The sequence below is a fragment of the Jaculus jaculus genome, chromosome 4 (genome assembly GCF_020740685.1).
Source record: "Jaculus jaculus isolate mJacJac1 chromosome 4, mJacJac1.mat.Y.cur, whole genome shotgun sequence".
NCBI classification, from domain to species: Eukaryota; Metazoa; Chordata; class Mammalia; order Rodentia; family Dipodidae; genus Jaculus; species Jaculus jaculus.
Window position 1 is genome coordinate 101,217,850 of NC_059105.1, and position 27,640 is coordinate 101,245,489.

Consider the following 27,640-nt stretch of genomic DNA (forward strand, 5'->3'; position numbering starts at 1 on the left):
TATATATATATATATATATATATATATGGCATTAAATAAAAAATGAAACTGTCTAAGGGAATCAGAGAAATTAATTGGAGAAGGGGAGGGTTGAAAATGGGAGGTAGGGAGGCATGGGGAGGAAAATAGTCAAAGCCTGTTATACACTTCTACAAAAAAAAAAAAAAAAGTGAGATTGAGTATTATGTAGAATATATATATTCAATAAAGATAAACTATTCTGAAACTAAACCTAAACAGGTTGAGTTATTTCAGTTAAATCAAATTGATTTATAATAGGACCTTGGCCAGCTAGTGAAATTCTGTGTATATCATTGTTTCTTCACTCCCCAGTTCCCAAATTTTATTTACTTATTGAGTTCCATAGGAATAATTGAGGTAACATTCTAGATGCAAGGATTTTGATGTAAGAATGAACAGCAGACAAAAGCTCTGGAATACCATAAGACCACCACATATTTCTGATGCTGCTTTATAGCAGAATCACAGTGGAAATGTGCTGGGAAGATCTAGTAAAGATGTGTTAGAAGACAGCTGAATCAGGAACAAAGATGAGATTTTCAAGTAGCTAAAAGAGCATTGTCAACTTTCCTTATAAAAGTGGTTCTTTGAAGATTTCTGCATTAAATGACAGGCTGAAACAGATAATCACTTTCACTGCTATTAACCCACACTCCTTAAGTAAAACCTGACTATGTGTTATTTATGAAGTATCCCCTTACAATGTGTTATTATGCAGAACAGCTACAAATTCCAACTATATCATACAGTTACTAACTTTGATTCAATATATTCAGATCTACAGATCTCTAATCTTTGAAAATGCTATTTTTCTCACTTTCAGTCCAAGTCATATAAACCAGCTTAAAATTTGAATGTAAGTGGGATACGTAGCATGATGTCACAGTAAGAACAAGTGTGCTTGAAATACAATTTATAGATATGAAGCAAGCCTGCCAATAAATTTACTTTCTGTCTGATTTAATTAAAGGCCAGGAAAGCCTATAAGCATGAAAATTAGAAAAGAGGTTTTAATTTTCCTCATCCACCATAATTTGAAACAGCAGGTTAAAGTGTGTAAATTGTGGTATTTATCTCAGCTAGTCTCATTTAATGTTGCTTGATAGTTAAGTAGCTGAAAGGGAATCACTGTTCCTAAATACAAACTCTGTGATCAATTTAATAAGTTCTTTTGCTCAAGAATATTTCTATTACAAATTTCAATATTACAAATTTGGTAAATTGTATTACATTCTTGTATAAACACACATAGAGACATGTCTGCGTCTGAAGAGATTGAAGCAGAATGTATAATTCTGAAGCAAGAGAAGTGATGTATTATTGAATGGCTTTTATTGAACTATGCACTTTGAGACATACAGAAATCTTTGGGTTAATATTTCTTCATCATGGTGAAAATTGTCTGTACTGGTCAGTAAGAAACATCTTTTGAGATGAGAGGCATAGCTCTTCCTTTGAGTGTGGGTTGGTTAGCTCTCTTACTAAAGGGAGGCAGAAGTATGAATTTATCTTAGCACTTCCCATTCATGATGGATTAGTTAGTGTACCAGTTGGCCTTCTTCTTGCAGTTCTGTGAGAAGCATGGCTGTATCCAATCAATAGGAAATAAGAGCATGCTTTCAAAGCTACACAGAGAATCCCGTTCCACGACAGGAATGCTGAGGAGAAATGCTCTGCTCACCACATTCTGTTGCTGTGTGGAAGTCTGATAAAAGTCAGTAATAATTGGCATCTGAATAAGTCTTGAGCATTCCTGCTTATTCCATGCCATAGGTATTGTTCATCTGAAAGATAGTTAAAATATCTTCTTAAGATTTTTAAGTTATGCCAAAAGAGTATTTCCACTAAAATATCAATATTCTACTAAATATCTAAGCCTTATCTTCCTAGAAAGATGAAATAAGCTTTACAAAATCTTAGACACAAGAGGATCAAGGGAATAATCACAGAAGTCTAGTTTCCTTGTAAGCCCAAACTGACTTTTAAAATGAGTCTACCTATTGGCTGACCATTTTAAATATTAATTGAAATAGTAACATGTATTAAGACTAAAAAGTACCCCTTAACATTTGTTTTTATTTTTGGTGGAATCTTCTTCCTAGATGTGTGCCACCACTATTGTGTGAATTCTGAATCATGCACCATTGGGAATGATGGAAGTGTTGAATGTGTCTGTCCAACACGCTATGAAGGAACAAAATGTGAGATTGACAAATGTGTACGGTGCCATGGGGGACACTGCATTATAAGTAAAGACAATGAAGATATAATTTGCAAGTAAGTAGACATCAAGCTTAATGTATAAAAGAATTTGCTCCCAAAGGACACTGTATTCAGCAATAAAATGTGACGTCAATGTAAAATTTTTAACCCAAAATTCCATATGGACAACATCACAATTTTTAATTTAATGTTTTTATTTATTTGTAAGGAAAGAGAAAGGAGAGAGGATGGGCACACCAGGGCTTTATCAGAAGGGGTTACACAAACTTCTTGACAACTTTCTTCCACTTACAGTGAGAACTGAGGCTGGAAACTGGACATTCCTACCCAGTTTTTCTGAAAAGCTCCTACAGAGACACACACCTTGTCCCCAGTTCTCTGAGAAAGTGTCTTGTAAGGAAGAATGGGCAGGTGCAGTACTCCTCTCTTCAAAGCTACCTCATCCAGGGAGTCAGCTGCTCCCAGCACAAATATGAGACCTCCATAATTGGAACAGGCTATTGAATTCTTACTGTATTGTTCTTGCCTTTCAAAAAAGTTCTTTGGAGACATAGGATTTATTTATTTATTTATTTATTCTGCTAATAAATAATAACCGCTAACCATGGAATTACAAAATAGTTTTTAGAAACAGGACTATGATGGTACTGATTTAATTTTAAAGCATGTGAGCATAGCAATACTTTGGTGATTCAGAAATGGACTATGTGATTCCCCTAATTCCTTGCACGTTAGCATTAATGTGAAACTTGCAGTGATATTGGTAAAAACTAGATAAATAAGTGCTGTAACAAATTTTCAACAGAATTAAGGTAACCCTTTTAACCGAGTAGGAAAAGTTAAGTCACCCTGCACACTTGTGACTAAATACAAGAAACTGAGCTTCTAGCACACACTCATCACTCCATTTAGTCTGCAAAATATGATGTATGCTGATGGTGGTAGTTGAAATATGCCCAGTGGTATGTTTTCCTTTTCCTTTCTTCTAGAGATATAAGTAAATATTGTTGAACAGTGATTTGTTCACTGTCAACAATAGGCTAAATAATGAATGTCTTCTGAGACCTTTTACTTGACTTTTATCCATTTCCTGGTGAGACGTTAGTTAGCTTTTGGAAAATAATATATACCAAACATGTATGTGTATACTTATATCATGCAATCATTTAAAACAGGAAAATGTACATTAAAATATGCTATGAAGTCTTTTGACCTGAAGGATGAATTGACTTGTATTACACATTGAAAATTATCCAAGCTTCTATCTTCAATTTCATATTTAAACATGACCTTTAATAAATAGGCAAAGGAGTAAAAATCTTCCATAGCTATTGAAAGCAGGAGTTTTAAATAATTTATGAGAGGATTTATTTTTTTATTTCAATAATGAGGCTTGTTGTACAATTGTCAATTTATATAAAATCATATCATGTCCAGTGAGCCTCCCCATTGACTTCCCCATTGACACAATCTCTTTAATACAATAAAAGACAATGATATTTTTTTCCTATTGATATTCATGGAAGCTAAACAAGAATAACAAGAAAAAGGCCCCAAGAGCCTTTTGGCACATTTGATGCCAATACTGTTAAGTGTGAACTTGACTGACTCACATTGCATACATATCACAATGCCTATATTGTGATGTGATGTTCTCTGTTAAATCTTAGACACATCAGACCACCCTCACAGACCCCATAACTGCTTCTATTTTTTATCATGCTCCTATTGTGCTGCTTGCACATAGTTAATTCACCACTTTTGTGAATCTTGAAAAGAAATTTGATTTTTAAACACAGGCACTTTGGGCATATCTTCAAATTAATCCCTACAGAAGTCCTTAGCATCTCAGTGAATTTCTAGTAGCACTATAGCCTGGGTAATGTCAAAAGAGTATACACTGAATAATGGAATATGAACACCAGGATTTCAAACAAATTGGTTGCTTTCACCATACTGATTTAATCACAAGGAGTTACTTGGTAGTGGATTTATTGCTATTGTCATCCATCAGGGCAGGATCTCAGTGATCACTCAGTGATATTGCAGCCTGATTTCATTATGAAGATAATGTTCACATGTAGTGTGATGTCACCAATTATTTCATAACATTTAATACTAGTGGGACCATGTGATGACAATGACTGGAATGATCTATAATAATTCAAATTTGGCCAGTGCATTTATGATTCTATTAATACACTTTCCATACAGCAGAGTAGGATCTTTGATGATTTTATATACAAATACACTTTTTTTTTCTGTTCCCCCAGTGGTGTTCAGTGACCAATACAATTGTTTACTTAAAAAAAAAAAAAAAAAAAAAGAAAAACAAACTTATTTAGGGATTGGGTATGAATCACAGTTAGTAGAACACTGCCTTAGCAAGCCCAAAACTCTGAGTTAAGCACCACAAAACATATATACACAGGATAAAAAAAATTGTAAGAGCATGAAAATATCTTATATTTTATATTATTGCTAGGTTCATTTTTCCACTGTAGAAACAGAGTATCTATTCTTACTCTACATAACTACTATGACCATTAGTTAGAATCCTTTGGATGAGTTTTCCAAGGCAGCCAGCACCATTACTTTAATTGTATATTTCCAGTTCCCCCAAAATAGTATTACCTTTATCTTAGTTTTTAATTTTTCCATTTTTGTTACTGTAAAAATTTTGAGGTCAGTGTGGATCACACCAGTAATATTTACAATCAGTATACTAAGGCAGGAGGAATAAATCAAGTTTGAAGCCAACCTAGATTAATAATGAGTTCCAGGCCAGCCATGGGTACAGAGTAGGACCCTGTCTCAAAAAAAGATGTTTGAAGAGCAGGGCATGGTGGCATACACCTTTAATCTTAGCACTCGGGAGGCAGAGGTAGGAAGATCACCATGAGTTTGAGGCCACGCTAAGACTACATAGTGAATTCCAGGTCAGCCTGTACCAGAGCGAGAGACCCTACCTTGAAAACCCAATAAATAAATACATATTTGACATTGACTTTATTTACTGTATTTATTTTTAAAGAAACTGGAAGATCAAGCCACCACTTGGATAACCTCACACTTTCTTGCAAATTGTGTGATCTAAATTCCTAAAGTTCTGTCAGACAAATCCTGTAGTGAAGAAAGAAAAGTTGTAGCATTTCCAGTGATTAATCATGTAGTTTAAAATCCCTAGAGCTGTTAAAACCTTAGTTAAATGAAAAAGGAATGTGATATGAATGCTAATATCTCCCAGAAGAATAACTGATAGACAATGGAATATAGTTTTCATGCATATAGCTAACTATATCAAATTTTATATTAAGTAAATGGATTGAAAATTGCCCCCCAAAAGGGAAAAAGCATTCTGGTATATTTTGAATAGAAAATAAAACTTTGCCTCCAGCAAGTCAGCCTTTTGGAAATCTTACATATAGTCAGAGACTCTGTTATTCCTGAACAACTCATACTCTCATTTGCAAAGATTTCCTGTCAACTTTCAACAGTAATGATGCTGATAACAATGTATTTTTCCCTTTGTTGCTCCAGCTGCACTAATGGAAAGATGGCTTCTAGCTGTCAGTTATGTGATGGCTACTGTTACAATGGTGGCACATGCCAGCTGGACCCTGAGACAAATGTTCCTGTGTGTCTGTGAGTACTTGATCCTGCCATGGGTACTTTATGACAGGACGTTGTGTGTACATATAGTCCCTATTCTAGTGCTCTCCTTTGTTGGGATAATACTTGTTAAATGACTGTTTCATGGACATCTCTGGTCACATATTGTCCCTCATTGGCACCATCACTTTCTTAACAATTTCATGAGGAAGAGCTCATCCAGTTCTTAGCATCATACCATTTTGGACATTATAGATCTTTGAACTTTGAAATGCCAGGAAATTTATGTAATTTTATTGACCTCACTGAGCTGTAAGAAATCTACAGATAATTATATGTTTATGAATTCCTTGATTCTTGTGATTATGCTTTTCAAAGGAACTTGTAATGGGTTTTCAATTATATAATGCTATTTGATGCTTGTGTCAAGCTTAGAGTATTGTGTTATGTAATCAATCCTTTGACTCCTATAGAAGATATTATGTGGAGTCTGGATTTCTGAATATCTAGGGGAAACATGAAAAATGCTAAATATTCCTGAGAAAATCTGAAATTTAATATTTTACTCTATCAACTATCTGGTTGCCTAGAACAGACATTTAAAACTATTCCACTGATGTGGTGACTGTATTGAGTTTTGTTTATACACGAAGCAAGGGATGATGCCTGAATAATTTCTACGACTATATCCCATTCTTTACCTTATTAGGGTAACATGTGATGAGTGTGTATGAGAGGCAAATCAGCATTCCTCATAATAACTTCCCTCCTGTTACAAGCTCTGTATGAAATAAATTTGAAACATTTAGAAAAAAGAAAAGAAAAAGTCAGACGCTTTATTTAGCTGTATTTTACTGAAATTCTACAGATGCTCTGTGGGGTTTAAAAGTCAGCGCTGTGACCAGAAAGAGAACCCTTGTGATCACTACTGTCAGAATGAGGGGATTTGCACTTTAACTGCGTTTAATGAGCCGAGATGCAAGTAGGTTTAACCTTCCACTTACTGCTGCACTTCGTGTGACATCATTTCAGGCCACCGTTCATTGGTTGACATCATGAACATCCCATGCATTTCACAGTATGCACTTAATCTCAGGGCTCATCTGTGCCATGTTCACTTAACCTTTGCCTCCCTCACAGATAACTATGTGCACCACAGACTGCCACAGTCTTCAGATACAACAGAGAGAAAAAAAAAAAAAAAGCTACTGGTACTTCAGTGAAAGTCCAATTACTAGAAGGGTAACTTCTAATCACAGAAGTACAGAAATGGGTGATTTAAATTCCCTTACTTCTTTTGGAGTGGTGATTTTTAGTTAATAATTGTTTTTTTTTTCTATTCCAAATATTGATGAAATTATATGCTTCTTGGTTTCCTAAAATTTTACAGAAAACTGTCTTAATAGGTAGCATTTCCTAACAAAAGAATTTGGTACATGCCTAAACATTTCAAAAAAATAATTTCTTCATAGGTTAATTTTTCTTGATTAATTTTGTAGTGTTCTAGACATTAACCAAAAACAACTTACATTCCCTATAAATTGTAATGATCACCTCTGTAGTGATCATAATAGAAGTTATGTTTTCCATATGCATGTGAACTTTTACCTCATACCTGACACCATAATATACAGTGTTAAAAGCTGCAGCTCTGATTGCCCTCTTGTAGCATCCATGCCAGAGGTGGAGCCAGCCTACTTCGTGAAAGTTTAAAGCACAGTCATATTGCAATTCCAGTATTTCAAGCAGGAGAGATGGCTTAACAGTTAAAGCTTTTGCCTGAAAAGCCTAAGGAGCCAAGTCTTATTCCCCAATACCCACATAAACCAGATGCACAAGGTGGCACATGCATCTGGAGTTTGTTTGCAGTGGCAGGGAACACTGGCACACCCAGTCTCTCTCCCTTTTCCTCAATCTCTCTCTCTTCCTCCTTCCCTCCCTTTCTCCCTCATCTCTCTCATAAATAAATATTTCCAGTATTTCATTGCAAAACTCAGCTGTTTTGTTGATAACAAGCTCCTGAAGTTGTGAGGCAGAAGATTGAGCTGAACATGGCTGACTTTCAACTTGGCACCTGTAACATGGAGAGGAGCCCTGAAGATCAGCAGCCTCACAGCCAAGAGTCCATGACACTTCAAATGACAATTGATGGCTTGAACCTGGCCTTGTAACTAGAGGCAAGAATAGATTCACTGCTATTTCAGAGTTTTTGAGTCCACTGTAATCCTGCTAAAGTTAATGAAAGTTCTATGTTAGCTCATTTTTAGAGAGCCTTCATCTGGCCTGGGATGGAGTCCTGTACTGAGCAAAATACATATACCATTCTCTAGTCTTGCTTTGCACACAAATAAGTTCAAGTATTATTTCTTGCCCTCAAAACTCCCCATGTCACCAGAACAAGATATTTTTGTGGCTTTAGTAGCCAAGAGTGTCCCATCCCAACCCAACAACAGTTTAGTGGACAAGCCCAGCTTTGAAGTGTATGTTAACTACAGTTTTTTAGGGAATATATTTTACTTTTATATACCTGTTTCCTTGTTTCTATCTTCATTTGTCTTTGCATAAGTTCTCCTATACTTTGGCCTCTTCTAGTCCCTACAATTTGTTTGTGAAGCAAAAAGTATATTTAAACTTAGGTCACATCTTTTAAATAGTTAATTCATAAAAGGAGCATGGAGAAATTATATTTTGTTATCATTCATTCTTCAACTCACTAGCCAAACATTAAAAATATGTCAGTGAGAGATCATGCATCAATTTAAGAAGCCTAATAGACACAAATACTGACTCCGAAAATATATAAGTACTTCATTGCCTAATTGTTGTGCCCTTTTCTGAATTATAACACTGAGATCACACTGTAGAAAGTGTGATCTGATATTCAGATCAACATGATTAATTCTGAGGTCCATGCACAAATATTTAACTCTATTCTATACTACTCCATTTGTATTTTAATTTTTTTCCAACATAAAGAACTAAACAATATAAAATTCATTTTGAGTAGATGAATAACTCTAGAAATTTTAACTATTATTTGCTTATTATTAAAATGGATATACAATCAACTTGCTTTGCAGACCTTACTTAATAAAGATTACCTAACAATTTCAAGTGAGTCAAAGGCTTTTTAAAATCATGTATTAATATTTGAAAAAAAATATGATAGTTTTGTTTAAAAAGGTAATGGATGAAAAGTATTTTTGATGTATGAGTAATGTAGTCATAGGAAAATAGGGTCTGAGGCTATTGAAGAGAGAAATCAGGCTGTGTGTCGTACTATATCAGTGATAGTCTTTATGAGGTATAATCTATGATGACATTAGAGTGGGTTTGAAACAGAATGGCAGAGTTAAGGTTATAATTCTAGAAAATGTTTTGACACTGTTTTAAGTAGTAATTAACAAAAATAAATGAGAAAACTGAAATTAGAGAAATTTATCAAAGTAGATTTCTTCAAGTTGATGGAGTATAGGATGTCCTATAGTATCAGCTCAAGACAATCCCTATAGGATGAACACTACATATGGGATCTACAGTGTACAAGAGTTAGCTGTGCGATGCCACCCTGAGACTATATAGTGAATTCCAGGTCAGCCTGGACTATTGTGAGACCCTACTTCAGAAAGAAAAAAACAAAACAAAACAAAACACAAACAACAACAACAACAAAAAAGAGTTAGCTGTGAAGAGAGATGTTCAGAAAGCCCTATATAGACAGAAACTACAGTGCAGTTTGGAATTTGAAAGCGAAAAAATAAAGAACAACATAGAATTGTCTCAATGTTTGGGTAATAATTTAATGAATGAAAAACTGTAGATAAGAACTAGATGTTGTTTTGTATTTTAATTTAATTTATTTATTTATATGAGAGAGAGAGAGAGAGAGAGAGAGAGAGAGAGAATGGCTGTATCAGGGCCTGCAAGGCACTGCAAACAAACTCTAGATGCATGCACTACCTTGTGCATCTGGCTTACATGGGTCCTGGAGAATCAAAAATTGGTTCTTTGGCTTTGCAGGCAACCACCTTAACTGCTAAGCTACCTCTATAACCATAAACATAATATATTAATAAAAAGGCATGAGCAATAAAGTATACTGTTTTTTCAGTCTTTTAAAACACCCACTGTTGGGAGCTTATGGCAGATGGAAAATGGGAGATAGGTCAGACACAAATACAAGGTCAGGTTTTAAAGGAGTGAAATATCTAAAATATGGAAGAAAAAAATAGTTACCTTTGAAATATTTATAACTCATTTGCTAATATACATAAATGAAGCATAATCAAAATGCCTGTGATCTTACGCAATACATAATAACCCAGCTAAGGTAACATGAGTCTTCAGAATATCTTTCTAGGCGTCGATTCTGACAAGGGTAGGTTTTGAAAACGCAGGGTTTAATCTCATCTCAAGCAATAGTGGTAAATATCTTTATTAATAATGCATTGTCCACTATTTCATCTAAAAGCCTTTATAGAAAACACAACTTACTTTAAGGATCACAATATAATACTTGCTTTAGTTTTGTTGGTAATCCATATTTCTTCATAGAGTGAAAAACAATTTGAGTTATATAGCACTTATACACATTTGAAAGTCTATAAAGTATTCAGATATATGAAAGTAACATTTTTCCACATAGAAATTTTATTGGTGTATTCTTCAATTCTAGGAGAATACTTTTTATTGAAAACCTTCAGTTTTGTCTCTGGATGGCCATTTTCACTTATTACTATATGTGGAACAAAAAGTATATCTCTGAAAAGAAACCAAAGAAAAGGATTCAATGTAGTATTTTTAACATTCACATGGAAGGGAGTTTTGACATCTATTAAAGTGGGTATATAAAACTACTAAAACTAAACTTAAAATACTAATTTAATTATTTTAACAGTGTCATTAAATACATTTTATTGTAAGCAAAGGATTAATACGACAGTGAACACAATAGCAATTTGGCCATGCCAGCCTTATTCTAAGATTTTTCTCTAGGGTTAGATTTTTAATTTATATTGGATTTAAATTGTATTTTTGTTTCTCTTTGTATTTTTTTTTAATAACATGGACCTCCTTCCATGGTATTAGACCTTAGAAGTGCTCATGGTAAATTTTAGTCTTCAATAGTAAATAAAATGTTTCTTCAATTCATGACCACTAAACATGGACACAATTTTACAGAGACTGTCTCCTATAAGCAAAGCTCTTCTCCACACCTACGTGTCTTCACTCAAACATCTCAGTGACACATTTCTTTTTTTTTTCTTTTTTCTTTTTGTTATCCTACTCATTTCAAACTACATATCACCTCTTCATGGCAAGTCAGACTGTATTTGCTGAATACAAGTCAAATTAATAAATATAACACAAATACAATAAATACAAAACTAATTAATAAAAAAATTTAAAGAAAGGAATTGTACTTGTGTTTGAAATAGGGCTTTTGAAGAGGTGAATGAATGAGTGGACTGATCATTTTTTGATTGTGAAATATGATGAGTCTGTGTTACTATTTAATGGCTGGCTTCCATGGCAAATATGTATATATACACTATGTATATGTACACACATACACCATATGCATGTTGGCTGGAGAATCACTAGTGGACTGCCAATTAAGTCCATAATATTCTTATTGGATGGCCCACATTTCCATAATTTCCTTTTGGTTACATGTCCTCAGAAGCATGTCAGACTCAGAGCATACCATTCAATTCCAGGGAGATTTTGAAATGTGTCTGTAAACTCCTGGGCATGAGTACCCTGTGTTCATGAACATGAGCATAGACAATGAGTAAGTGAGGAGATTGGTGACTCTTCCTCCGGTCTCTGGGATTGAATGAACATTGAAATCCTTATTGTGTTCAAACCTGCCTTCTGCATTGACTTCCCAAGAGATATCAATTTCTTGGCTAGTATCTAAAAGCCATTCAGATAGCAATTGGAGTCTCTTGTTCTTCAAGATCCAGTAAGTGGAAAGAACATGGGCTTTTGTTAGTTAGTCCTAAGTGGATTGATATTTGTCCAAGTTCCACTGGTGTGACTTGAGCCTTTTATGAACTGTAGTGCCCTGTTCTTTAAGATGACTGTAGAATGTTGATTGAAAACTTCCATGAAAAGGAAATGTCTGAGAAGAATGGAAATTTTTAAGAAAATTTCCTCTGTCTCAGCATGGCTTTCAACATAATGGCAACTTCAGACTTACAATGAAATTCATTTTAAAACCTTGATAGTATTACCCTATAATATGCTATTTTTATCTTGAATTACTTATTGAGGGCAAGGATATTTAAAACTCTAGCTTCTATTTTTGCTGAAAGCAGTTTTGCCCAAGATTGTAATATTCCAATAGTGAGAAAGGTATGAAAATTCATATTTCATTTGTATGTACTTTAGGATTTTCAACTAAACTTTTATCTATTACTAATTCTTTATGAAATTTCTGAGCATTTTCCATTGGATGGATTTCTCCATTTGGACAGACTGAAAGGATATGATCATAGGGGTCCATCTCATACTAAGATAAAAGAATGCCCAGAGCCAATATTAAATATATTTTCTTAATTTTGTTATTTTAGTGGAAGTATTTTAGAAACACAAAAGTAAATCTTTCCTATTTTGAAAATATATTTGCCACAGTTACTTTGTTTCTGTTCAGTTTCTTCGTGCATGTATCCCTTTGTACTGTATTACATATTTAACTGAGATCATATAACTGTTGTAGTTACCTTCTCATTGCTGGGACACAGCAACTGAAGCAACCGTGTGCTTGCAGAGTCCACTGTTGGGTATGCTGGCTGATGACTTTTCTCCCCAAGCAGCCTGCATAGCACTCTCTGGTACTTTGTTAGCTACCATGGTGAATAATTCTATGCTTTTGAAATGAAAAAAATGCTATAATCTTTTCGCATATACATCTATCAACAAACCTTTGTTTGTTACATATAATACTATCATAAGTCCCTAAACATGTGTCAATTAGAAATCAGAGAAATTATTTGGCTGTATGGAACCTAAACTGGAAAGAGAAAGTAAATATTTGCTATGTATCTTAATAGTATTAAAACTTCTTTTATGTTCTAAAGAAAAATAAAAGAAGGAAGGAGAATGTGGAATTTTGAGAAGAGTTAAAATTTTATGTTAGAGTTACTAAAGGAATCTCCGAGAGGTAAATACATTTGAATAAACATATTTCGATCATTGAATATATAGGGAAAGAGATTCCCCTCAGAAAAATAAAGGAATAAAATAAACCCATAAATTACACTAAGTACATATAGTTTTGGCTTAAACTCTAATAAAAAATGATAAGTATATTATACAGTTTATAAAAATAGATATACACATATTGTCCAAGGGTTACATGTCTATGGTTAGCATGCATATATGTACATATGGCTCTCTGTAACATACATGTGTATACACAGAGGAAATAAACAAAATACAGTAAAATGGTAATAATGGGTATCTTTATTATTGAAATTAATATCATTTTGTTTTAATTTTGATATATATATTTTCTTTGAAATACAGAATGAAAATATTTAAAGCTATTTGAACAGTCTGAAAATGCAGAATCAAAAGACTTAAGTATTACATTGCTTCTAAATTCATATTAATTTAGACACTTATTGATTTGAAAATGGCACAGTGGAAAATTTCCCAAATGTTTCTTATACATTATTGCTTCTTGCCCATAGCAAGTTCAGTTTTCCATCACTTAAATTCAAGATAGTGTTGTTAGTTTTTATGTTTTACTTTAATTCAAACTAAAGCTAAAAATAACTTACTGTGAGCACCCCCTGCCCAGTACTCTCATTTTTTTAAACTAGGTTAGATTTATATAGACCTTTGTGTTTTATTTTATCTTGTTGAGGGACCAGTTCACCACTGTTATGATATTAAAACTGTAATAGACTGTTTCCTGAATGTTCTGGCTCTTATATTAAATTATCTTAGTGCAGAACTACACAGACAATATATTATCATACTAGGACACTTAATATCGCTTGCTTTGCTATGTCTTCTTTTGCTGATCATCTGTTTCTTCTTAAGAACTCTCACTGAGAAACACTGGGGTGGGTAGAGTTAGAAATAGTCCCTGGTTTAGGGAGCTTTTGATTCTATCTAAGTAAATAATAGAGGGAGGAAATGATATAGCAGATGCTTCAGGGAAGAGAACACTATGAACTAAATGATGCTTGTAAATAATGGTGTTAAAAGTTTAAATAGTTCTCAGAAATTTGGATGCTTAGACAAGTAACAGCAAAGCACTGGAAATATTTGAGGTATAAAGTTTCATAGTATTTTGGAAAGGTGATGTGTTATATGAAGAGCCCATGGATTTATAGAAGAGACTTAATAATGAATCCAAATTTGCAATTAAAAGGAGACAAAGATTTATAAAATTTTAAAAAAAGGTGGCCAGTAGATTTATTGGAAGGCAGTTCAAAATAAGAGAATAGCACACTTTATATCCTAGGATTTCAATTTTATGTGACTTTTTCCTCATATTTTTTTAAATTAGTAATGGACTTTCTTAGTACAAAAACAACACGCATTGGTATCATCCTTCCTTCATCCCTGGCCATCTCCTGAAGGGGTCCTCCTCACTGGGGCTGTAGATTATCCTTGTGGGGATTGTGAGTTGTGAATTGTGGGAGCAGCAGTCAGTGATTGGGGTCAGGCATTGCCTCTGAGCATAGGACTTTGGTGTTCTTGGGACTCTCCCAAACTTCTGAACAACAATTTGGGGTACTTACAGCAAAGAATTGATAAAAAACAGATTCAGGAAGGATAACTTATGAAGTATTGAGTTTATTTAAGAAGAAATCACAGATTGTGTGGTTCACTTAAGGGAAACTGGTATTTAGGGAAAGGCTAAAGCAGAATTACAAGCACATGGAAGACAGGCTCATAAAGGTTTAGAAGGGCTGGGGAAATGGCTTAGCAGTTAAGGCGTTTACCCGTGAAGCCTAAGGACCGTTGTTTGATTCCCCAGGACCCACGTAAGCCAGATGCACAAGGGGGCACATGTGTCTGGAATTCATTTGCAGTGGCTGAAGGCACTGGCACGCTCATTATCTCTTTCTCTCTGCCTCTTCCTCTGTCTCTCTTTCTCTGTTTCAAATAAATAAATTAGTAAAACATTTTTTGAAAAAAAAAACAAAAAAAACGGTTTAGAAGAACCATGCATGCACTTGTGTGGGAGGTCCAGCATCCTCCCTGAGCCTCTACATGGAAGAAAGTTAAGGAATTGAGTGGTGATGAAAAGCAGGAGGACAGTATCAAGAAACAAATGGGAAAATTCAGATGAGAAATGAGTGATAAAGAGAGTTTTACCCATGGTTACTCTGAATTTAGAGAAACTACACATGTAGAAGGTCCAGAGTTGTTTTTTTTTTTTTTAAGATTTATATTTATTTATTTATTGGAGACACTGGGGGCAGGGAGGGAGGAGAGAATGGGTGTGTGTGCCCGGGGCCCCTAGCCACTGCAAATGAACTCCAGACACATGTGCCATGATGTGAATCTGGCTTATGTGGGACCTGGAGAATCGAACCTGGGTCCTTAGGCTTCCCAGGCATGCATCTTAACTGCTCAGCCATCTCTCTAGCCCCAGAGTTTAAAGGAAATACCCACAGGATAGATCAATAATTTAGAGAAAGTACATACATGGTAAACTCAGAGATGAAGGAAGAATCGTAATTGTAATTAAAGTGAGAAGTTACCCCAAAGAGTGACATAGATGGAAGACTAAACAGGGAAATGCTCAGGGTGAGGAGCAACCCTCTTAGCATCTCAGCAGAGCAGAGATGAAGAGAGGGAGAATTCCATGTGTCTAGATGGAAGAGTCATGGGGAAAAGAGAAAATATCAGCAAGGACACGCTTTTATAGTCAATTAAGAATAAATTCTATCCTCAGATATATAAGGGGAAGACCTGATTGGTTTGTAGATTCAAAGGGCTAACACAAAAGCTATCCCGCCTAGGTAGTGTGGAGACAGTGGCAGCTGATGAAACTTGGTTAGACATGAGTTCCATTCCTTTCAACAAAGGATGCCAGCTTCTGGTTCCCTCTTTGGGCTCCAGTCCCTAACTGAAACTGAGAAAAAGAAGCTAGTGTCGCCTGAGTCGTCTTCAGTCATACCAGTGAGATGATGACAGTATCAATTACCTACTGCTGGTATGAAGTATAAAAACATAACACACATAAATCACATAAAATGTTGTCTGTAAAATAGTGAACAGTTTTATTTTATAAGAAAATTTTAAAACTACTAATATTGGCTAGTCTTAATCAGAAATTGATATAATCTAAAATAACCAGAAATTGCTATAATCTAGTATATACAATCTGAGCTTTTAGGATTCTGAAGATGGAACCCAAATAAGGATTTAGCATCAAAAACAACAAGAGAAAATGCTTGCTATTAGATAAAACTTCATATCAACAGAAGACTAGTGGTACCATGATAGTAGCTGGAAAGAGAACTATGATAACTAAAGCCCAACTTAGAGAAGGAAAGGATAGAGTGGATGCCATCAGGTACATACCCTGAAAAGCATGAGTAAAAAGTGGTCTATTAGCATTGGCAAAGTAGACTGTGATTAAAAGGAAGTAAGTAAGTAAATAGCAAAGGAGTAATCACTAGGAGTTTGAGCTAGAGGAAACAGTTCATCATTTTCTTTGGATTTGTGATTATTGCAATATAATTTTTAGATTACTTTTCAATTTCTTAAACTTAAACAAACAGAAGGAATTGCCCAGGCAGTTGAGAAAGTGGTAGAAGTGTAAGAAGGAAGACAATGAGGTCTCTTCCTGTCAAAAAATTTTAAAGTAGACATGATTCTTCTCTGGTGCAACAGGTAATTAAGGCCTGATTTCTCAGAGTGGTGTCTTTGCAAAAGGAAGACTGCAGGATGTTCTCTGACCTGGTCCTCATGTCCGGCCAGAGGGAGCAGCACTTACCATGCACACCAGCAGCCTGGTGGCCTGCAGAGAAGAGGAGAGAGTCCAATAAGTTGTCAGGAGTGATTTCAAACACATCACAAGCTTTTAGCAGAATTGCACATTTCAACTCTAGCACTCTGTGGTGTCCACATTACCGGAGTCAGAGCATAACATGTCCCATGTCCCTGAGCTGCTGTCTGCTCCTTGAGAAATTTCAAAGCACAGAATCTGAAATGTGCATGTCTTTTTTTTTTTTTTTTTTTTTTAGCAATAAAGAAGAAAATCTGTCACATCAGTATCTTTTCTTTATAATTTCAGGTAACAACTTGTAGTTTTCCCTTTCACCACACTAGTCCTGCCTCAATGGAATGAGGCAACAAAGCTATCTTATTTTTATTTTTTGCTCAAGTGTATGCTTTGAGACATCTGTGACATGACTTAATAAGGAGTCAATAGTCCATAGAGATAGCAATAAAGGACTCTACGTTTTGGACAGGTAGAAGACAGAAATTTGAATGAATTCACCACCGAGACATGATAAGTTTTGAGAAGAGAAAATGTTTAGCATGATATACCATGTTATTTCACTTATTTGTATAACATTTTATTTTCTTTAAAGATTAGTTTAAATGATTTAAATTCAAAAAGTACTCTACTGTTCTGCAGTCTGATATGTTAAAATTATTTTCCTTTGATTTAGGATATAATCTTGGCCTTTCTTATAATGAATGGATAAGAATAACTAAACCAAACCCAATGCAACTATATTATTTTACTTTGCATAACTGTTACTACATTAGCTACTCTATCTTTTTTTTTTTCCTTTCTGCTAGGCTATTTTCCATAGATTCTACTGCTAAACAAAAAACCCCAACTTTCAGGAAAGCTTTATTTCCTACTCAGGTTCCATGCTTGATAACCCGATAAAATTAGTTCCATGTTCCTTCAACCTAGCAACTACTCTCGATGTCACTTTGTACAATACTCACAATAGTATACAGTTAAAAACAACAAATATTTGCATTATAATCATTAAGAAAAATATCCTATTTTCCTTTTTACACCAAGACAGTTGCAAAAGAAATCTTCTTGTAAAAGAAGTAGAGAAACTTCAGCCTTACATTTCCTCCATGGAAATGCAAATAAAAAATCTTATTGATATTGCCAAAGATAGTATGTGCATTTAATGTCCATAGTATTAAATAATATTCACAGCATGACATATATAAAATTCAGATGGCATGTACTTTTTCTCTTTGCAAATTTTATTTTATTTTATTTACTTGCAAGGTGGGAAAGAGAGAATATGAATGAATCGAGGCCTCTAGCCACTGTAAATGAACTCCAGATGCATGCACCACTTTGTGCATCTAGCTTTATGTGTGTACTGGGGAATTGAGGCCTGGGACTTTAGGTATTGCAGGCAAGGGCCTTAACCATTGAGCCAGTTCTCTAGCCCTGCACATTTTATAATGTTTAATTTCCTTTCAAGTAAGTAAACTCAAAGGAAAGAAGGGTAAGGGGTTGGAAAGAAATAATAAAGGAAGAAGGGAGGAAGACATTTGGGAATGAAGGAAAAGCACACAGAATAAAAATAATAAGCTTGTACAATAGGAAATAAAGTGGAAATAAAGGGCATAGACTTTGAATGTAGGATAGATCCATAATCCGTGGAAGGAAAGATTGCTTTCTTCCACTACTGGAAATGAGAATCCTAAAATGGGCAAAATTGAATATCTTCAAATTCCAAAAGAATTGCCAACATAGTTTAGTACGTGAGCACTGCCACTGATAACGAGTTGGACATTGTGTAAATACACATTATATATTGTACTCAAAAAATTCACATATCTAGTACCTTGCAATAATATATGTTGATCTTCTGCTATCCTGTCTTCATCCTAAATTTCTAAAGGATTAACTCACTTTGTGCTGTAGCTGCTAAGTGCCACTTTCTTGTCCTCGCTCTAGGTCTCAGTCTCCTGTATCTTGGAAATCCTAAAAATAAGGAATGACCTGTGTTCAGGTTTTATGGAATAATTATTTATTGTTTATTTAGTCTCTGTGCTAAATATAGAATGCTCAGATAGTTTGCTAGTGACTTTGTTCTGCGCTGAACATTGAAATTTACATTTGCAACCAGTTGTGCAACTGGCCATTCATCCTAGGAGCATTCCACTGGAACTGCAGCACACATTCAGTTTTTTCTTTACAGATTTAGCAATAGAACTGAAACCACAATTTGTAATAATTGCCCACCTACATGTATTCATATATCTCCTCCATATTACTTAATCATAAGACTGTTCCTTTGTGAAGCATATAATACATTTATTTTAGGGGAAATCTATCTGGTCATCCTAAAAATACCTTACACCCTCCTGGATTATATTTCGGTGGTAAATATTGACCCTAAGTAAATTGTTTTCTTTAATATTTATTCATCTTTTAGTACTTTGGTGAGTTTTCATACAAAAGTGGACTATAGAGAGTATAACCTCTAAACATTTCTAGCAAAAACCCTTTAAATTTTACAAATTTTCACTTGTAGATAATCTCTTAGAACATGTCTTCTTAAAAGTGACTTCACTGAACAAACCTTAGAAATTTTTACTTTTTAAGGTACACCTCTTCAATTAAAACTTCTCGTTAGCTTTTGTTTTTCCAAAAATAATCATTAATCAGATTTTTGTGAACAAGTCTTTTTTGTACTTTGCCACTTAATTTAGAAACTCAGAACGTTTTCCTATCAAATTTTCTTAAAATTAAAAAAAAATCTAGGTTTGATTTAATTTACCTAGTGTTAATTAACACTTAATGATATAATATTTACAAATTGGGCATTCTCACAGAACATAGTTAAAGTTGCTATACTTATCGTATCAGACATAAATTTAAGATACTAAGAACGCAGTGCATTGGAAACCTAACAGTCATATTTAGACTGAGAATAGTCTTGAGTAACTAGAAAGTATAGTACTAAGCAGGTTAAAAATACTAAGAGTAAAACATACAATAAATTAAGAAAGTTGAAAATTGTACTGAATCATCATTTTGACTACATTTATTGCTTTACCTTTTAAGTTGGTTAATCAATGATTGATCTTTAAAGAAATGCCAGATGCATTTTTAGCATATTGGAATGACCACAAAATATGATGTTAGTGTCAGGGAAGACAGTAATACTCTTCAATACAATGTCCCTCTGAATACTGCCAGAGATAGACCCCTGCAAATACTGTAATTTATATAATTTTACTCTTCAAAAATGCATTTGCATTTGGTTAAGTAATTCTGACTTTTATTTAATTAAAACCTTGGAGTATGTGGTGGTTTCATTCAGGTGTCCCCCGTAAACTTAAGTGTTCTGAATGCTAGGTTCCCAGCTGATGAACATTTGAGAATTAATGCCTTCTGGTGGTGGTGTATTGTTTAGGGCCGGGCTTATGGGTGTTATAGCCACTTTCCCCAAGCCAGTGTTTGGCACACTCTCCTCTTGCTATTGTCCACCTTATGTGGGCCAGGGGTGATTTTTCCCAGCTATCATGGAGCTTCTTCATTGAGCCTGTAATCCAAAATAAACCTCTTTTTCCCACAAGCTGCTCTTAGTTGGGTGATTTATTCCAGCTATATGAAACTGACTGCAACAATAAAGTGGTACTCAGGAGAAGGATTGCTGCTAGACACCTGATTATGTGGCTTTGGCCTTTTAGAGTGGATTTTCAAGAGGAATGTGGAAGGGGTTGATACCTTGGCCTAAGAGATGCCTTGCAGTGCTGTAAGTGCAGCTTGATGGACTATTCTGGTCAGAGTTGAAAGACCTGAATACAGTAAGAACTATGGAATGTGAGGTTTGTCTTATGAGGGTGAGAAAGAGCTTTGCCTGAACTGGGCTAGCAGTTTGTGTGGGAAGCTTGATGTTATGCCTGTGTCCTGAGAAGTTGAGCAGGGTTGCTTTGCATAGAAATGGACTGGTGTGAGCAGAGGGATATGACACACACAGAAATGTCTTTGGTTGAATTGCTTCCCATTCAGCTTCAATTGAAAGATTTCAACCTTTGAGATTGGGCCAGATGACCTGCATTTGGACAATAGGAAGAATGTAGACCCTTTTGAAGGGGTCTGAGTGCTCAAGGAGTGTCCTGTTCTTCAAAGTCTGACTTATTCCTCCTTAGATTAACAAATTGGCACTCTACCTCATATTGTGGAGTATAAAAAACGCAGGAAAGAGAGGGTCATTGAGTTTGCAACATAGTCTTGTGTTTTGGAAATGGCCATGGGCAGTGTGAAGCAGGTTTGCTGGATACCTACATGGAGACCCCATGGGGCCATGAGGATGAACTGTGGATTGAAGCAGAGACCAAGTGGAGATGCTAGGACCACGGGATAGCTGCTAAGAAAGCTGCCAGCCATGATGAAGTTTTCCAGGACTGTGAGTAGCTTAGCTGAAGGGGCAGAATTGAAATGCCAGAGACTTGTTGATGGTTAGAATTATCAGCCTTGGAGATTCATCACTAACTAGAGTTGTTGGACTTGAAGCTACAGAGGTTGATGTTTGCCCTGGTTGTTTTAAATCTTACATTGGTTGAATATTTCTTTGCTATGCCCAGTGCCATCTTTTGCAGTGTGAATATTTATTCTGTGCCATTATGTTTTTTATGAGGTTATTTTTTGGTATTATGGCCCAGTTAAAAGATCTTGGACTATGGGGATGTGTGAACATCATTGGAATTAATAAAATTTCTAAGAATTTTTAAAGTTGGACTGAATGCATTATATTTTACATCATATATAGATATAAGTTTATGGGGGCTAGGGGTGGAATGTGGTGGTTTGATTCAGGTGTCCCCCTTAAGCTTTGGTGTTCTAATGCCAGCTGATGGAAATTTGGGAATTGACACCTCCTGGAAGGATTGTATTGTTGGGGGTGGGCTTATGGGTGTTATAGCCAGTTTCCCCGTGCCAGTGTTTGGCACACTCTCCTGTTGCTATTGCCCACCTTATGTGGGCCAGGGGACATCAGTCCACTCTCTGGGCAGGCCATCATTTTTTTCTACCATCATGGAGCTTCCCCCTTGAGCCTGTGAGCCAAAATTAGTTGGTGATTTCTACCAACAATGTGAACCTGACTGAAGCAGAGTATCTTCAGAATGAGGACATAAAGAATATAATTTTTTAGTACACTGAATTAAAATTATGTTAGCATTGTTGTTAAAAGTCATCAAACAACTTCACATCTTATTGCTGCCACTTATTTGTTCTATATGTTTGGATAGATGATATCAGCATACCTTGCCTTATTTCATATGGTAGATAAATTCCTACTTGAAGAGTTATCATGTAAGTTTAATGCTAAGTACATTATTATCATTATTGTTTATTATTAATATGAAACAGTGGCTGGCTTTTTTGTTCAGGCTGGTCTGACGTTGGGACCACAGGTGTGGCATTATTTCAAACTAGAGTACTGTTATAGGAAAGCAGCTATCCTTGGATCTTGCAAAATCTTCAGCATATGTTAATTCAACCTGTGGCAAAATGTCAGAAGAAAGTTGTAGAAGGAAATTTTGGGGATATTTTATAAAAATTGTAAATCTATATACACATATATGAAATAATTTTACCTATAAATGTTATATATAATACCATTGCCAATAAAAAAGTTGAAATGATTTTTTTTATAAAATAAACAATTGAATGAATAGCTAAGTAATTGTCTAAAATTAAAGGCAAACTATTTACATTCTGCAATGTTGTTGTCTTTAAGGCAAGGACTATGAAAAGTGCTCTGATACACAGGGGGTCAAGCTTTGATGTGCCACTATGTGCAAAAGTCATGCTGTCAGTGTTAAGAATAAAATTAGCAGAATTAATAAGTATCCTTTAAGTGACATAATTTTTCTAAGTTTTACATGAAAATGTTTCTATATAAATTTGGTATTTGCCAACCCAAAATGCACAGCCCTTACCCCAAAGGGGACAAGATACTTTATTCTAGATCCAAATATGAGTGACTATAGCCTAGGAACACAGATTTAGGTTATCACAATACCATGTTCAATAAATTAACAATTTTGTGAAAGATTTACATTTATAGAACACAAGAAAGTCATGAATCAAGGCTCTTTCCAAATACATTGGGAGAAACCTCAGGCACCCATGTTACAGTCAAGTGGGGATTCTGCAGTGTAGGCTTCAGGTGCTGATGACCTTCTTAGTGTTAAGGTTAGTGGAAGCTGGTAGTCTGTAGTATATTCCACAAGTGTCACAACTGATAAACCTAGGATGTCAGGTTAGACATAGAAGTAGGCTATCAATGGACTTATTATAGCCTAAGGTAATCTGGCTCTGATCCGGCAGCATTTCATCTCTGTGATCACAGGAGGTTTATCAATCCATCTACCCTTGTTCAAAGTAGATACAGTGTTTTGCGGGGAACTTTAGTTCACATATATCATATATAGTTGTAGTTTTAAGATATGCCAAGTGAAATATAGGACCACTAATACTGTATACAGACTATTCACCAGGCTTCTTTTTTTTTTTGAATTCTTTATAAATTTTTAATGATTAGTCTTCATTAATTTTGGCAACATGTTTCTCATCTGAATTATTTTGAGTTGTTTATTTTATTTATTTATTTATTTTTTAACGTAATTTATTAGTTTTCTTTTCAGTAAATACAGGCAGTTTGGTACCATTATTTAGGCTCATCTGTGATCTACCCCCTCCCATTAGACCCTCCTTGTTAATGAAAATGGGTCGTGCATTGTGGAGTTAGCCCCCAGTTATTGGTATGATAAATGTTTCTGCATATCATGACCCAATATGTGACTGTGACATTCTTTCCACCCCCTCTTCCGCAAAATTTCCCTGAGCCATGTTGGGTTCATTTTTGGTCTGCTTCAGTGCTGAGGTGTTGGGGGCCTCTGAGGCTCTGGCTCTCTGATTTTGTAGGAGTTGATTTTTCTCTGCGTTGATCTACTTCCCCTTTGTGCTGGTATCCGGTTCACAGGAAAACATCACCCTTGCTTATTTCGCCAGTTGTCCTTAGTTTCAGTTGGGCCCCTTTTGAGGTATGTTGGGGCAGCTCTCTTCTTAGGATCTGCATCTATCTGGAAAAGAGAAGCAGATTCTCCAAGAGAGAGTAAGTTAGCACCCGGAAAATTGAGATAACACTTACTTTTTTGATAGACAGTATGGTAGGTTTAGGCCCTCTTATACCCCGTGATTGATGGTAGCTTGATATTGTAGAGTGGGCTTGTGTTTGGGTATGGTTCTGACTTGTTTCCCAGCTCCAGCTATGGATCTAGTACCACTGAGTGGATCAGTTAGCCAAATCAAGAGAATTGATTCCTCACCATGGCTGTGTACCACTATTGCACTTGTGTGGGCATCACATCTGGTTATTTGTTGCTAATTAGGTTAAACAATGTTTTGCTTGGACAGATCTTTGTCATTTCCCCCAGTCGCCTATGTAGCGCCTTCTGGCACCAGACACACTGACTGTCTGGGGACTGACTCTCTCCTGGCTTCCAGCCATGTCATTCCATTTTATGTGTCAGCTGCGTATGGAGTCTTCAGCAATAGGGTCTTACCACTGGCCTTTGGTGGGTCATAAAGTACTCTGACAGAAGTCTGTCATTGTTTTGGGAAACCTTGTAGGTTTCTCTGATCAAAAGCTCATTGTGGATGGTAGGCCCAAGCTGGAAGTGAGGGTTACATGTCAGTGTACACTAAGAAATTGAGGAAAAAGATAACTAATATACAAGAGTTAGAGAGGAGAGAGATAGAAGGGAGAAGGGGAGAGGGAGGGAGGGAAGATGTAGGAGATTTAGGTCAGTTTTGATCCTACTCTCTCCAGTGTCTTGTGGTTCAGGTGTTTCCTGTAAGGGTCTAGTGAAGGTTCAGCCATTTGGTCTGTCTTTTAGGAAGTAGAATTTTATGGTACCATTGCCGTTTGGGTCCAGATTACTGTTTTCCACCCTTTAATTCCCTCCCTGCCCTCCCATCCATCTTATTGTCTAGTCCATGAGGTGCTTGCTGGGTATAAGGCATCTTGGGCAGATTCGGGTTAGGTGTTGCAGATGAGTGAGACTATGTGTCGATTTTTTTTCTGTGATTGGGTAAGTTCGTTGAGAATGATCTGTTCCAGGTTCAACCATTTTTCCTCAAATTTCTTTATGTCGTTTTTTCTTACTGCTGTATAGAATTCCATTGTGTAGATATACCACATATTTGTTATCCATTCTTCTAATGATGGACATCTGGGTTGATTCCAGCTTTTAGCTATTACGAATTGAGCTGCTACAAACATGGTTGAGCAAATCTCTCTGGCTTTTGGTTTGAAGGTTTTAGGGTAGATGCCCAGTAATGGTATAACTGGGTCTGTTGGTATTTCTATAGGCAGCTTTTTCAGGAGTCTCCATATTGCTTTCCAAAGTGGTTGTACCATCCTGCATTCCCACCAACAGTGAATGAGTGTCCCTGCTTCTCCACATCCTCGCCAGCATTTATTTTCATTTGACCTTTTGATGTTGGCTATCCTTATTGGGGTAAGGTGGAATCTCATAGTTGTTTTAATTTGCATTTCTCTGATGATTAGGGATGATGAACATTTTCTTAGGTGTGTGCTTGCCATTTGTATCTCTTCCTCTGTGAATTGCCTGTTTAACTCTGTGCCCCATTTTGTGAGTGGGGTATTTGTCTTCTTATTGTTTAGACTTTTGAGTTCTTTGTAAATTCTAGAGATAAGGCCTCTATCAGTTGGATAACCTGCAAATATTTTCTCCCATTCTGTGGGTATTCTATTGGCTTTGCTTATTATATGCTTGTCTGTAAAGAAACAACAGACATCAGTGAAATTGGCAGAATCATCAGGACTTATTTCAAAAACCTCTACTCCACAAAACTGGAAAATGTGGAGGAGATGGATAAATTCCTGGATGCATATCATCTACCAAAGGTAAACTCAGAGCAGATCAACCACCTCAATGAACCCATCACCAAGCTTCTTGAGTCCCTTTATGACAATTTGTTTCCTATTATGTAGGAAAAGAAGAAGAGTGTATTGTAATTTTTGTGTTGTTTTTGAGTGCCTCTACATCATGATTAATAAGGCTGGCCTCACAAATATATAAAGAAAATATTCAATTTCAAATTGCAGTAATGTTCACTATAGACAGAAGAACTATGACTTTTAAGTTTGATGAAAAGGGAAAGAAGGTATTGTCATTATTTTATTTTGAAGTTTATCTGAAGTGAGAGATATAAGACCATATTTCTTCTAAATGATATGAGCAGTCATATATTGCCAGCATTGTTATATGAAAGATCATACCAAAAGTCATTAATGTGTACTCAATATTATATATCTAACTTTTTTTACAATTTAATTTGTTAGTTTTCTTTTCAGCAAATACAGGCAGTTTGGTACTATTGTTTAGGCTCATCCTTGATCTATCCCCTCCCAATGGACCCTCCTTGTTGATGTAAATGGGTCGTGCATTGTGGGGTTAGCCCACAGTTATTGGTATGATAAATGTCTCTACATATCATGACCCAACATGTGACTCTGACATTCTTTCCACCCAGTCTTCCGCAAAATTTCCCTGAGCCATGTTGGGTTCATTTTTGGTCTGCTTCAGAGCTGAGGTGTTGGGGGCCTCTGAGGCTCTGGCTCTCTGATTTCATAGGAGTTGATTTTTCTCTGTGTTGGTCTCCTTCCCCTTTGTGCTGGTATCCGGTTCATCAGGAAAACAGCACCCTTGCTTGTTTTGCCAATTGTCTTTTGTTTCAGTCAGGCCCCTTTTGAGGTATGTTGGGGCAGCTCTCTCCTTAGGATCTGCATCTATCTGAGAAAGAGAAGTAGATTCTCCAACGGAGAGTAAGTTAGCACCCAGAAAATTACCATATATATTCATATATATATGAATATATGAAAATTACCATATATATATATATATATATATATATATATGCTAATTGTCTTGGTAATAATCATCTTATTACATAAGAACTATCATTATTTTGATCATTTAATTACATGTCTTATATCCATGCTATAAAATATAATATCTTTCATATTAAGGATTGTATTTTATATCCTTATATATAAAATTGTACTTAGATAGAGCATCAGTGTTTGTTGTGCTACCTTGTAATAGCTGATGATAACTGCCTTTATTTGGGACTTACTTTATAATATAGAAAATTATAATTAAAACAAAAGTAGTGTACGTATGCAATAACTATACAAACTGTCAATTAAATAACTGTGTGTTTCATATTATAACAGCCAGATAAGAACTATAGTCTTCACTCAACTCCATAAACCTATTCACTTTACCAGACACTTTATGTAGAACAGCTACCTAGGTTATTTAAACTTTTGCACGGTCATGCTGGACATATGTATTTATATTTTCACTTTTACAATTAAAAATTGATTCAATAACATTTGGTACATAAACAAAGTCTGTGAGAATATAATGCTTATATTTCTTTGAGTGTGATTTGTAAATTGCATCAGAATTAACTTAATAACATGTGAATTCTTATTTGTAATTCCAAAATGTTTAATGGGACATAGGAATCAAGATAATGAAATTTGACATAATTTTCAGCTTGGTAATTATTATTCTACTTAGTAATAAAGTAATGTCATAAGTTAGAGGAATTTATACCTATAATCTATGGAAGTGGACGAAGAAAACTAAAGAAATAATATAGCAGTAAATAATCTTTTTTCCCCTCAAAAGTGAATGGCCTAGGAAAGAAAAGAAGTTAAAGAATGTTAAATCGAGTAACCTTTTACTAGATGGATGCTAT

At 35.3% G+C, this 27,640-nt stretch overlaps 1 protein-coding gene across 2 annotated transcripts in view; it reads left to right on the plus strand.

Moving 5' to 3' along the window:
* Lrp1b (LDL receptor related protein 1B) overlaps positions 1-27,640 on the plus strand; it is a 2,087,209-nt gene that overhangs the window by 2,040,583 nt on the left and 18,986 nt on the right. Inside the window, exons 76-78 of one of the 2 annotated variants that reach the window (XM_045147484.1) lie at positions 2,124-2,298; positions 5,785-5,889; positions 6,725-6,838. In XM_045147484.1, coding sequence (XP_045003419.1) covers positions 2,124-2,298; positions 5,785-5,889; positions 6,725-6,838 — 394 coding nt within the window. The remainder of the gene's footprint in view (positions 1-2,123; positions 2,299-5,784; positions 5,890-6,724; positions 6,839-27,640) is intronic. The other variant, XM_045147485.1, reaches the window with a different exon arrangement.